Here is a 14474-nt window from a genome sequence, read left to right on the forward strand (position 1 = left end):
TACCCTTTGGTTCTTTTTAAATTTTGAATCACAAGAATGTACTATTACCTGTTCAATAAAATATATATTTTAAAATGTAAAAGTTTTAAAAAGTTTTGAAGGGACAAGAAATAAAACAGCTAAAAAGAAATAAAATTGCCTCTGAGGAATAAAACTGAAATACACAGGTGAGCAGAGGACTACTGTTTTTCATATAAGTTTTAAAACACAACAATTAAAAAAAAACCTATTAAAAACTATTTAGAAGCAAACAAAACTCCAAAAAGCTATACAGAGAAAAGTGAAAAGAAATAAACTAAAATGTTGACTTTGGGGGATATAAATGATTTTTCTTCCAGCCTTTTCTATGTTCCAAACTTGCTTCAAAAAGCATTTAAAAAAAGGATGCATTACTCTAAATTTTAATTTTAAAAATGTGTAGAAGATGAAAATACATGAGAACGCATTACAGTGAAAAAAGTAAAACCTGAGATACAATGCTATGCTCTAAGCAGAATACAAAAATTTATACAGTATGATAATTGTTAAAAAGCAAACTTATACACTTCCAGTCAATGAAATACAATGTAGCCATTAAAAAGACCTGCTAATAAATGAAAAAGAACACCTATGCATTATCTTTGAGAAAAGACCTGGGGAAAGGGAAAGATACACTTTGCGTTTTCTGGACCATCTTAATTTTTTTAAAATGTGCAAGCAAATTCACACATGAAAAGAGATAAAATATACCCAAATGTTTTGGTTCTGTTTGGGTAATAAAACCAAAGATCATTTTTACACCTGAAATTCTTTTTAGAACGACACAACATATGTACTGTTTTTTATCTCTTCTTCTACCTTTTATTTTTTTTTTTTAACCTAGTTTCCAAAATTTCTTTAAATGTTTGGAATACTTTCAAAATGTAGAAAGAATACACAGGATGCATTATAACAAAAGTTTTTTAGGTTTATAAGATTGTTTCTTACCAGTAAAAAAGAAGGTAAGCGTATACCTTAATCGACACAGGCTGTTGTGAAGATCAACTGAGATACATGTATGAAACCATTAGAGTAACAATAATGTAATGTAATATAATGCGTGGCCCAGCAGTGCAGCATAAAGTAGTGTGATGTAACGTTAAGATAACAATGTAATATAAGTACCTGACAAACATTGATGAAATCGGGTTTCTCCAAATTCATGTAGATTTTAACTAGAACCCTTAGCACCTTATTCCGAAACTGTTTATTCTGCATTAAAGACATGCAGAGCTTGAGGCTATAAGCTAGCATTCCTGGGACATCATTCTGAAAGAGATAATTTCAAGATACATCATTACCTATCCGGTTACCGAAGCACTGCGTTTATTTAGAAATCAAATTATTTTAATCTATGTTCTTTAGGTATTTTAAGCAGCCAAAGATTTATCTGCAACTTCAACAACAGAACTTAAAAATCAACATTTTAGATAAAAATCTTAAAGAAAATTACCTATTTCCCTGTTTTCATGAAAAAATGGGTTGAAAATAATATTCAATGATCATCCTGAATCCTATGTGAACACAGAATACCATAAAAGAATGGTGCTGTTAATTATTAAAAAAAGATATATGCAAATGTCCATATACCAAATGGCTATGTTCTTCATAAAACTGAAAACTGACTACTGCAGTCCTTCATCCTTCTGTCTCCAATCTTGCTAGTCCTGCCTATACTTGATAGCCAGGAACACAGTATGATAGAACTATTTCTCCAGCTCTGAGTGACTCAAGCTTTGCGCGCTGTCACATCTAGCTGGTGTTCTTCCTGAGGAAATTTTGACTCCAGACTATGTATATCTTGCAGTTCTCCAAAGTGTATTCAATATCTGAGATACCAACCTATAAAAGTCCTTCAACATAAATAAGCATATTGAAGAGCTACGGGAGTATTTCTCAAAAAACAAGTTGTGACCTATTAGTGAAATCAACTTTATGGGACCAGCATTTCTGATGAAATATAATTTTAAAATATCAGTTACATCAGAAGTAGCAAAAGTAGGTACTGTTTCATAAAACTTAAGTTATATCCACATGCTCTGGGATGAAAACTAAGATGCATTTCTTACTCTGCTTTGTTCTTTTTTTGAACATTTGTCACCCATTTACTTTATATTTTTATTTGCTCAACTGCCTATTCCTCCAGCGATTGTTCTACCTGGGAAGAAGCTTTGTTGGTGTCATTTGCCACGACATCTCCAATGCCTAGAACAATGTCTGACATAGAGTAGCCACTCAAAAAATATTTGTTGAGTGAATGAAAACAAGTATTTTATTTATTTATTTTTAATATTTTATTTATTTATTTGACAAAAGGAGACACAGCGAGAGAGGGAACACAAGCAGGGGGAGTGGGAGAGGGAGAAGAAGGCTTCCCACCGAGCAGGGAGCCTGATGCAGGGCTTGATCCCAGGACACTGGGATCATGACCTGAGCCGAAGGCAGACGCTTAACGACTGAGCCACCCAGGCGCCCCGAAAGCAAGTATTTTAATTCTATTCTCATGAAGACAAGGAGAGGCTACAATAGCCCAGAAATGAAACCAAGTAAAACTAGGTTCAATTCTATCACATTAGGTCTCTCATTCATTTATTCATTTAAATCTTATCACTGCTGCTAAACACAGATGTTAACTACCAAATAACACAATTAATTACTATAGTGGTAAACCTTATGAAAAAATATAAGGCTCTGAGAGAGTAACGGAAGATTTGGACCTAGTCTTTGCAGTAGGGGTAGAGGAGGGTATGGGGCTGGAAATCGATGTATCTGTAAACAAGTGATGAGCTGAACTCTCAATCTTGAACAGGAATAAAGCAGGTAAAGAAAGGAAAGAGCATTTTTTTTAAAAGATTTTATTTATTTATTTGACATAGAGATAGCGAGAGCAGGAACACAAGCAGGGGGATTGGGAGAGGGAGAAGCAGGCTTCCCATGGAGCAGGAAGCCCAACTAGGGGCTCGATCCCAGGACCCCGGGATCATGACCTGAGCTGAAGGCAGACGCTTAATGACTGAGCCACCCAGGTGCCCCAGGAAAGAGTATTTTTGGCAGAGGCAATACTTCTGGTAAGGGGAATGGAGCACGGTACATCTAGGAACTGAGGCAAGGCTGCAGTACAGACAGCCAGCTCATGGAGACAGGTGGTGAGGCAGGCAAAGTGGGCGTGAAGGTCAAATGTCCATTTAACTCAGTCATGCACCTTCCTGACCACTTTCTTACACCGGCTTACTACAACTGTCATAATTATTGCAAAACACCGCAAAAACAAGAATTTAGTCTGTAGTTTTAGCCATACTAAATGCATTAAGATAGTTTATCAGTATAGGCTTCTTAAAAAGGGCAGGATAATTAAAACAACTTCCCCATGCAAGACTTCAAAGGAATGAATGTGGTAAGATAAAAGCAGGTATTTGATGACCACAAAACACAGCCAAGGTTCATATATAAACAGGAAAATAAAACATCTGGCAAAAGAGCACCTTATCATTTCTAAATCAGGTTTTCTCTTCAGTACTCAGAGTTTTTAGTTTTAATGACCTGCCTTGACAATTCCGCATCAATAACCACCTCTAAAATCACATCATCTACCTACCGACTCCAGTATAGTCTTCTCAAAAATATCCAGTCTTCGGGTCTCCAAAGAAATACCAATAGCCTGCTTATACTTGTGATCGTCTAGACATCGCTGGAACATTTTATTTACAATGCCTTCCAATCTCTGGTCAATTGGTTTTTTTTCTCCTTCCGGCAAATCTGCATTTTCCACACATTGTTTGGTGTAGTGATCAATGCATTTTGCTGTGAGAAAAATAAAATAACGAATCACCTTATAAATAGGGCTAAACTACTAGAAAAGACAAATGCCTACATTTTTTAATCAAAAAAATTTATGGAATAACTATAGAGTAAGAAGCAAATTTCAAAACTTTTAAATTCCAGAAGTTATACATTCAAATTAATACTATTCCCTTCATAACAGTTATACTGGAGGGCTTACATACTAATTCCAATGAGGCTGACGGTATTCAAAACTTTTCTATCTTTGTATTATATTTTGACCAAAATTATATTACTCAACTATATTGCTTATTAGACAGAGTTGGCTACAAATAGCTACTGTTTCACTTTCAAAAACAAATACTTGCCATTACTGAGGATATTTAAAAAGACCTATTGTAAAAATTATCACATAGCAATAAATTATTAGACTTCTTCAAATTAGTGAAACTATTAGCTCATTGACAGTAGAGGCCATGTCTAAATCATCCTCATAAAATACTGATGAATAGCCTGAAATGTGCCACAGGTTCTAAAGGCAATTCTAAAGAAGATTTCCAAAAACCTTTCCAGCAACTGTAGCAAATCTGCTAAAATGCTGTTGCAAAGTAAGGTGGGTGAAATCTAAGCAATCCCCAGTCCCAGCTCCCTACTCCCACTGCCACTGCCGCCTTAAAATTCTCGCAGTGGTATATACATGCAGGATTTGGCTTTCACATTACACAATGATTTGGTTGAATGGGGCGGACAGGGCAACATACTAAGGGGGCCAGTAGTATACTTGCTGAGAAATATTTAAGCTTGTTTATAACTCACACTACTTTACAATCACACTTTAAACTTATCAGAAATAACCAATAAAGGGAGTTTCCCTAAGCCTTCTTCCACCTTCATAAGGAAGATAAATAGCTACCCAAGTGAATGACATAAAATAGTTATACTCTCTATAACTCACTGACTTGTCACTCTCCCTCTCAAAGAGAAGAAAGGGTACATGAACAAGATTAATTAGTTGCAAACTACAGCCCTGGGAAACAAATGATTTGAATTAGCATAAAGAATTACTGGCCCAATGGATGGCTCAAGTTAAATGGATCTGTATTTTGGGGGAAACAGTCCTTTTATAAATTGGAATATATCAAATTCACACAAGAACTACGCAAGTTTACATATAGTTAATAAGGATAAAGTGGCAGTCACAAAGCAGACCTTAAACAATTCTGGTTGCAGAAAATCTTTACCAGGCCCTAATATGAGCTTTTTAAACCAAATGTAGTTAAGTGAGGAAACATTACACCTACCCTATCAGAAAGGAACCTCAGAATTGTAACAATTGGGGAATTTTCCTTAAATTGTAACCAAAGGGGAAAAAATTTGCTTCCAGGTTTCAAATGAGGTTCATGCTTTCACTTACCAGGTTTATATCATAACTATGTCCCAGAATCTAGTCTCATTCCCAGCTGAAGTCTTTTTAGAACAGAGAAAAAATTTACCAGTCTTGAATTTTCTGGATGTATAATATTAATATCCTAGGAAGCCCTTCTCAAATTCTATTTTGTGTATCCCCTCACAAATTTCACTGATGTTCAAAACAATCCGTTCTTTTTTAAAGATTTTATTTATTTATTTGGGAGAGAGCGTGTGCGCAAGTGCGTGCACAGGTGAAGGGGGAGGAGGGGGAGAGGGAGAAAGATTCTCAAGCAGGCTCTGCGCTTCAGCTTGATCCCGCAACCCTGAGATCAAGACCTGAGCCAAAACCAAGAGTTGGACACTCAACCGACTGCACCAGCCAGGCGCCCCCAAAACAATCCATCCTAAAAGTCCCTACAAAACTAGAAGGGTGAACCCCACTGCCACACAAAGAAAAGCAAACGGAATTGGTCTATTTATCAACAATTGCCTTCTACAAGCTAAGATGGTACATAGCATTTAGAGAGATATCTACCATCTCATAGCCCCTTATAGACCAACAGTTCTGTTTAAAACATGATTTGGAAAATAGTAGCAATGCAAGCACTTGCACATCATTGTTGAAAAAATTATCAGTATTTGTCAAAAAAAATCCCTGAAATAAGAGAAAAGAGGTTAAGTGTATTTAACTCCCCATTTCTAACTCAATATAGAGAAAGTGTTCCATGTTTCAAATGTTATGGCCTATTCTTTAAAACCACTTGTTCTTTCCATAGGATGTATAGATGAAAACTCCAATTCAATGAGCCCCCAACAGCAGTAAGTTACTTGCACCATTTTCACACCTCCATGGCAAAAACTTTAAAACCATGAATGCAGAATTCTAGTTGGAATATCAGAGATATTTGAAAGTATCCCTTTGGACCACCTTGTGCAGCACTTCCCAATTTCTGAAAGAGAATACCAAAGTTCTCCTTTTAAGGGTTCAGGTGAATAATGCAGACCTCTTCTTAATCAGCAATTTAAAAAAATATCTATATTGCACACCACTGAGAACAGAATGCTCATCGGAATAACAATAACCATAACCTAAGATAACTACCTTTGTGTTGATTAGGCTGTTTCTGTATAATTTCTTAGATTCATTCTTAAAAGCTTTACCAGATGGAAAATAATTCCTTATAACAGAATACACCCTTGTGCTCTCTGTAACTACATTCCTGCAGACTTGTCTGAGGGTTTGTGTCCATTCTTTCATCTACTAGATGAGGAGTTTTCAAACATTTTTTAAAGCTACAAATCTTTGAACAAAACCTTACATAGTTATAGTTTAATTTACAAGATGGAGAGCCCAAAGTTTCGCCAGTATGCTATCCCCCACTTTAAAAATAAATAAAAAATTGACAGTTGCCAGTAGAAACAATATGGATTTTGAAGTAAGCCTGAGTTTTAAATTCTGACCCTATTTAATAGTCATGTGTCTCTATCATCTCAAAACCCGAGGTTTTTTCATTCATAAAACAGGGATAGCACCTTCCTCATGGAGCAGCTGTGGAATAAACCACGCCATCAAGAATGAGTAACACAGTGCCTAGCAAAATGGAGATAGTCAATAATGGTTTCTGGTATTAGAAACAAATCGATAAATTACTGTCATTTAGTTCGTTACTCATAATAATTAATTTTTTCATAGAACAGAACGCTTATCGGAGTAACAATAACCATAACCTAAGATAACTACCTTTGTGTTGATTAGGCTGTTTCTGAATAATTTTTTAGATTCATTCATAAAATGTTTTGTGAGGTGAGTGTCTTCACTGTTACTGTTACTAATGTTACTGTTCATTATGTCAAAAAATAATAAATCCCAAAACTGGAAGGCAGATCTAAAAACTCAGCTTGCATACGATTATAGGATTGTGAACTTCCAATTAAAATTAAATTTGGCAACAGCAAGAAGTAATTCAGAAAAAAAAATGTCATATGCACTACAGCAAGAAAGATGCCAAGATAAAGCTTTACCGATGGAAAATACTTACCTATAATAGTCTCCACGTATTCAGAGTTGTCATTGACATTGAAGAGGTCACCAGCTCCAAGTGCATAATTCAGAGATTCCTCAAAAGCCCCAAGGTGATAAAATACTTTAGATGCCACTAAGGCCGCAAACTGCCGACTCCGGAAACCTTCATCTTCATACAAAACTTCTCTAAAAGAAATTAGGAAGTATAAGCCTAGCTCAAACTGGTTTTCCTTAAAAATCCCAAATCTATATATGTTTAGTAGCAGCAAATTCCTATTTGAATTAAAAGCCACATGACCCACATCCACAGAGAATTAGTTGATCTACTTTAATACAATTTATAGAAATAAAATAATTTCTTACATTTTATCTACAGACTCAGAAATTTCTGCCCAGAAGTCATTGACAACTGCATTCAACTTGTGTAGTGCAAATTCCTGTAGAAGATAAAAATAAAATTTGATTTTGACTTACCATTACAAATTTTACAAAAAAAAAAAAGTTTCTGACAAATCAATGGCCAAATTCTCAATCATATTTACTAAAATTTTTAATCTGCGACAAATACAAAAATTTACTGACATGTTTTCTCTTGGGTTTACAGATTTCCTTTCTGTTTTTAATCATAAAACATCAGACTAACCATAGTTCACTCCTTCTCATAATGAGCATCTTCTCTGTATATACACAATTAATTACCGGATATAAATGAATTCAGGTATGTAGAGCCACTTTAGGTATGTTCCAAATTTTAGTCAAATACAAATAATTTAAAAATATGTGACACAGAAGAAACAATTTTTTGTGCTTTCCTTTGATAAAGAGACAAGGGTGGGCGGGGAGTGTTCTGGTGCCATACTGAGAATTATTTACCTTAGCTTTGTTAAGCTGTAGGGAAAACCACCTGCTATTGCCAAAACGGTTTCGGGGGGGGGGCTATATTTGAATGGGTACAGACTGGGTAAGATGGCTATTTTAAATGACGGAAAATACACAAATGTGACTAAATTCAGAGTTTCACAGCACGCATATTAACCCCAGTTAATTTTTCTTCAACTCATACCTTAAGCTGTGGTTCTTCCTCATCCAGAAGAGAAATAATTCCAGCTATAAGACAAAAGGTATATCATGATTATGAACCATAATCTTCTGCTAAGAGAGAAGATACTGCTTAGTCAAAATATATCACAATTGGAAAAAATAAGTATTTTTTTTGAGGAGTGACTTTACTAGAAGAATGATTATTCTTTAAAATTGTAAATGTTTATATTTCAAAGTTTAAGAGTTGTGTTATCAAACCCTCATGCCACCACAAAATCACATTTGCCAAATTCACTGGTTTTCAAAGTGCAGTCCTTGAACCCTTAGAATTAGCATTACTTGGGAACTTGTTAAAAATGCAAATTTTTGGCCCCATAGTAGAGCTACTGAATTAGAAACTGTGGGGATGGGGTCCAGTTATGGGGCCACAAGTTTTCCTTGTGATACTGATACTACAGTTTGAGAATCTTTGGCCTAGTTTACTGATCAAAATTTTCCCAATTTTAGAAAAAATTTATTCACACAAAATAAGCCAAGAGTTATAAAATTACTTACAAAAAAAGGTGTAGTCATCAACTCAATAGAGTAAAATATATCAATTATTTCAAGATGCCTATATTAAGGGGCGCCTGGGTGGCTCAGTCGTTGAGCGTCTGCCTTCAGCTCAGGTCATGATCCCGGCGTCCTGAGATCGAGCCCCGCATCGGGCTCCCTGCTCCGTGGGAAGCCTGCTTCTCCCTCTCCCACTCCCCCTGCTTGTGTTCCCTCTCTCGCTGTGTCTCTCTCTGTCAAATAAATAAAATCTTTAAAAAAAAAAAAAAGATGCCTATATTAAGGCACCTCCTTTATATCACAAGTAACCTAAAAGGTATGTTAAATGAGAGCGATCTTACTTGTTCTGACTTCCACCAACCCAAGCACAGTGTTTCCCACATGACCGTGAGGCGTTAGCACACACTGGAAAGTGAAGGAAACTATCCTCTCCAAAAGAATACACCTTGAAATATAGTCATATACCAAAGGGATTTTTAGAAAAAATATATGGGAAATCACTGTCCTTAGACCACAAAGAAACAAAACAAACAAAAAAAGAAAACTAAACTGTCTCATATATATATATATATATATATATATATATATATATATATATATATATGTTTTCCATATAGATCTTAAAAGTCATTCTGGAACACTGAATTCACACTGTCAGTTGAGGGGCGCCTGCATGGCTCAGTCTGTTAAGCGTCAGCCTTCAGCTCAGGTGATGATCCCACCGTCCTGGGATCAAGTCCCGCACTGGGCTCCTTGCTTGGCAGGAGCCTGCTTCTCCCTCTCCCTCTGCCTACTGCTTCCCCTGCTTGAGCTCTCTCTCTGTGTCAAATAAATAAATAAAATCTTTTAAAAAAAAGAAACAAGAAACAAGAAACTGTGAATTGATTCAAAAGTGTCAAGACAACTTTACTTGGGAGATGTAGCCATTTTTAATTGGTAAGTGTAGGTTTGCCAAGTAGCTCCAGCAGTCTTTAGAAAGAGCCATACAGGAAAGGATACAACATTTAGCCAACTAAACTACACCATGGTGTTGGCTAGGAGATACTACTATTCTAAAAGCATAAAAGCAGACAGAAAGAACTTCTTGGTACTCTAGTTTGGTATGACAAGTCCAGAACAGAGAGGCTAAACTGACAGAATGCAGAGAAGACAGATGAAAAAATGTAATGGGGGGTTGGTAAACTAGTAACAGGGAATAGCTGATAGACAAGAATGCTTTAAATGTGGAACAGATCATAAACAGCAGAACACTTCATCAACATTAACTAAAAATGCTACCTATTGCCTATCATCAATCAATGGTGTATCTGAACTACTTTTACCAAAAGAGGTGATGAATTTTTTACACTCCCCTGTTTGGTTATTACTTATGACTAATTTGTTACCACTTATGACTAATTTGTTACCTGGTTGTCCTGGCTTAGAAATGCAGCCTTTGTTCATGGAACACAACTAAATCAAATACTCTACACTCCATACACAATTATTTCCCATCTTAAAAACAAAACAGAACTTTCCTTCGGATGGGGGGAGAGGGAAGTATATAAGGAATGTGAAAAGTCTAGGATGCTAGAAAAATCTCTTCTGTCATAAAAAAAAGGAAGTGGACATTATCTAAACTTGTTCAATCAGTTTATAGTAATATTTGGATGTTATTTATAAATACAGAAGTATGTGCCAGAAGAAACAGCTTAAAAATTGAAAATGGCTGTCTCCAGGGATGAGGAAGAAGAAAGAGGAGTAGGGGGGTTACAACTTTAAAGCTTTTTAGCATAATTTCCCTTCATTTGCCTATATTACGTTAAAAAAAAAACAACACAAAAACACAAAACCCCACTCAATCTCACATCTCTCTCCTGCAACCACCTATCTCTCTCTCTCCACTCCCTTTTGCTGACAAGTCTTTTGAAAAACTTAACAGTACGTGTTCGTACGTGTTCACCTCTTATTCACCACTGTGTTCTTAATGCCTAGCAAGTGACTAAAGAATAAATGAATGAATTAACTGATGAATCCACACCAAAACTGTGAAGCTAGCCTGTTTAGCACCTGGGACAGATCCTAAGCCACTGTGAGCCACAGGACAGGAAACAAGGTGACAAAAGTTTCTGAGCAAAGGCTGGAAAGTAATCCAGTAAATGTAGCAAATACACACTCACCACAAATATACTAAATCACCACAGAGTCTCAGAATAGGACCTCAAAAATCATTACTTTTGCCACTCTCAATAGGTTTAAATTCTATTATATTCCCACTAAGTGCTTTTTCAGCCTCTCCTTAAAATACTCTAGGGATTAAATTATTTCATTAGTTGATTCCCTCGTTCTAAATATACTTCTGAACTGCTATCTGCTTGACAGTGCTCTAAGAATTATGAAAACAACAAGTCGGCCACCCAAAATTGTACCAGAAAGACAGTAATCAGGTAAGTAAACAAAGTAATCACAGGACTGTGATGAAGGGAGGGGACAGCTAAGGGCAAGAGAGGCAGGCAGCATTATTTTAAAAGAATGATCAGGAAAGACTAACATTGGAACTGGGACTAAAGATTGAGAAGCTAAGGGAAAACTTGAGGAAAAAGAGTCTAGAAAGAGAGAACAAAATGTGCAAGGGTCCTGAGGTTAGGAGAGAAACTGACATATTCAAGGAACAAAAAGAAGGCCAGTATGAATAGGATGTAATGAGTGAGGAAGAGAGTAGTATAAGACAAATCCAATCATGTAAGTCTTCGGTTAAAAGTCTGGATTTTATTCCAAACACAATGGAAATCCCAAGAGATTTTAAGCAACAACAACAACAACAACAACAACAACAACAACAAAAAAGGCATTAAAGTTTGAAAAAAATTACTCCGACTACAAGAAAAACGGACTGTATGAAGATAACACTGGAAAAAACAAAACCTTAAGGCTGTTACAGAAACCCAGGCAAAAGATAAAGGTGGTCTGGGCTAATAAGCTGAGGCAATGAAGGGATGTGAAACGGAATGAGGCCTACATTTACACCTGGCAAGAAACTTCATGCTTATTTTACCTTTAGAGAGCTGTGACTGGAAAAACTCTTTCCTATTTGAGCTAAAATTCATCTCATTTGTATCCCTTGGGGACAAAAGTCTAATTCCAGGTACAGGTGACAGCTCTTGAAGTCTTTGAAAACAGCGTTTATGTCTCTACGGTCTCCCTCACTTCCTCGCAGCAATCCTCACAAATGTATGGGTCTGAGCTCCTTACAAGTTAGTGTGAGCACCAGTCTGTTTACAACAAAATACTTGTGGGACAAACGTAGATAAAACAGGACGAGAAAAGGGTGTGTGCGCGGGCAAGCAAAAAACACCAAGGCTGTGGACAGCTATATGCAAATCAATCTGCAGCGGGGGATTGGGGGGGGCTTAAAAAATCTCCACTGGATCTTTACCGCTTAGCCCGTTTCAAATGTCATTCCCCGAATCCACATACGCAGTGGGTACGTGTATGAAACCCGCTCCGCACACCGCATACTCTTCAAGGCAGAGTATGTACGGAGCACCCAGCCTCCAAACCACAGACAGATCATCAGTGTAGTGCAGTCTCCGGGGGCTGTCTTCACCGAACACAAACGTTCTCTGGGCGCTTGCACTGAATACTCTTGGAAGAGCCCCGGAAACAACCCGCCTCTAATGTAATTTCAGATTTGACTCCAAGGGGAATGGAGCTGGGGCCAGGTCCAGAGCACTTCTGCAGTAGTTAGGCTGCCTTACCGGCCGACCGCACAGGGGCTCCATCCCCTCCTAACCACCTGCGAGGAAGCGCTGGGGTCAGACGGTCCCACAGGGCCAACTTCTGGAGGCACAGACTGAGGAAGCCCCAAGAAGCCCCTCGGGTCCGGGCACGGGGGTGTGACTGCGAGGGATGCCCAGGCGGTCGACCCGGCGCGATTCCCCCGAGCCCGAGGTCTTCGCCGGGCCCTCAGAGAGGCCGGACCACACTGCCAGTCCCCGGGCCGGGGGTGGGCCGTGGGCAGCGAGGGGCCGCGCAGGCCGGCGCTCCGCCGGGAGGTGCCCAGTCACCGGCCCTGACTCAGCTAAAAGCCGGCGTGGCGGCTCCTCCCTTTAGGCGCCGGCAGCGATCGCACTCACCAGCTGAAGTGATCATGGCTGCGTCCCGCACGCGCCCGCCCGCTCGCTCGCCGTCCCGGCCGCGCCGTGTATCTGTCACCTCCGGGCCCGTCCGCTCCGCCGCGCCTCCTCGCTCCCCCGGTGCGGTGCTCAGTCAGTAGCCTCCTCAGGCCGCCGGCTCGCTCCTCTTCCAGGACCCCGCCCGCCCCGGGGCTGCCCGCCGCCCCGCCTGCCGCTCGGCGCGAATTCGCCCCACGGCCTGCGGCTTTCTGCGCCGCCACCGGCACCCTGGCCCCCGCGGAAGGGTGCACGGCCCATGTTTTCTCTGACCCTCCTCGAGGTTCAGCGTTCCCGCTGGGATGCGGACCCTACTGGGCACCTGCGATCAGGCTTCAGAATAGCCACCCCCAGAGGGAGGCCCCCATTATCACCCGCCATTGCTCAGAGAAAGGGTGTTGCGGGCAGGTGCTCGTGGTGCTCGCAGCGCCACCTGCTGCTTCGGCGGTCTCTCTGTACCATTCCCCGCGCGCCCGCCAGCCAAACCTTCGGGGGTAGGGGTAAGGCAAAGAGCGTTTTCTTAGAAAAGTAAGTTTCAAAGTTTTTAAAAAAGCAGAACCCATCTCAGAAGAAATCCTCACAGAAATGTTTTATTGTCATAAGGAATCCCTAAGTAATCACTGGTTTATAATAAAATTGAACAATGAGAATTTTTGTTTTACATTTGTAATAATTAATGCTGTATGTTGTTTAAAAGAAGTGCAAAAAGATATACAGTGAGGGGCGCCTGGGTGGCTCAATCGGTTATGCATCTGCGGCTCAGGTCATGATCCCAGCGTCCAGCGATCAGCCCCACCACTCCCTGCTCAGCGGGGAGTTGGCTTCTCCCTCTCCCTCTGCTTCTCTCCCTGGCTTGTGTTCTCCCTTTCTCTCTCTCAAACAAACAAACAAACAACAAACAAATAAAATCTTTTTTAAAAATGATAGACAGTGAAAGTGTTTCATAGGAAAAAAGAGCTTCCAATTCTTGCCTTCCACTGGTCTAGTTCTCCTTCCCCCCCACAGCAACAGGTTCTTGGTTTTCCTTTTTTTTTTTTCTCCTAGAGATTTTATGTATTTATCTGAGAGAGAGAGACAACACTAGAGAGAGTGAGCACGAGTGGGAGGGAAGGACAGAGGGAGAGGGAGAAACAGGCTCCCCACTCAGTGGGGAGCCCTATATAGGGCTTGATCCCACGACCCCAGAATTGTGACCTGAGCTGAAGGCAGATGCCCACCCGACTGAGCCACCCAGGCATCCCCTCTTGGTTTTTGATATGTCTAATTTGAAATGGCAGTTGTGATGGCCATTTGCAGTGGTACACCAGCTTCAATAGCCTGTTTACTTCAATAGACAATACTGAGAAAGTCTTGATGAAGATTAGCTTCAGAGACCAGACGAGATGGGCTGCCTTCAGGCTGGTATGGCCATAGACAAGACTTGAGGAAGATTAGAGACAGATGGTGGTGTTTTTAAGCCACTAGCCTTGCACCATCAAGCTATTCATCGGTTGGATAGC

General features: G+C 39.4%; 1 protein-coding gene across 2 annotated transcripts in view; it reads right to left on the reverse strand.

Annotated features, from left to right (window-relative positions):
* The window catches only part of PSMD1 (proteasome 26S subunit, non-ATPase 1), an 89085-nt gene extending 75972 nt beyond the window's left edge, over positions 1-13113 (reverse strand). Inside the window, exons 1-6 of one of the 2 annotated variants that reach the window (XM_025889791.2) lie at positions 12940-13110; positions 8295-8338; positions 7595-7668; positions 7248-7417; positions 3614-3819; positions 1144-1287 (exon numbers count right to left, since the gene is read on the reverse strand). In XM_025889791.2, the coding sequence (XP_025745576.1) occupies positions 1144-1287; positions 3614-3819; positions 7248-7417; positions 7595-7668; positions 8295-8338; positions 12940-12955 (654 nt within the window). In that variant the 5' untranslated portion in view covers positions 12956-13110. Of the gene's footprint in view, positions 1-1143; positions 1288-3613; positions 3820-7247; positions 7418-7594; positions 7669-8294; positions 8339-12939 lie in introns of both variants that reach the window. The other variant, XM_073877391.1, reaches the window with a different exon arrangement.
* Positions 13114-14474: the final 1361 nt, after the last annotated feature.

The sequence above is a fragment of the Callorhinus ursinus genome, unplaced genomic scaffold, assembly GCF_003265705.2.
Source record: "Callorhinus ursinus isolate GAN/ISIS: 27379988/994484 unplaced genomic scaffold, GSC_fseal_2.0 scaffold2, whole genome shotgun sequence".
NCBI lineage: Eukaryota > Metazoa > Chordata > Mammalia > Carnivora > Otariidae > Callorhinus > Callorhinus ursinus.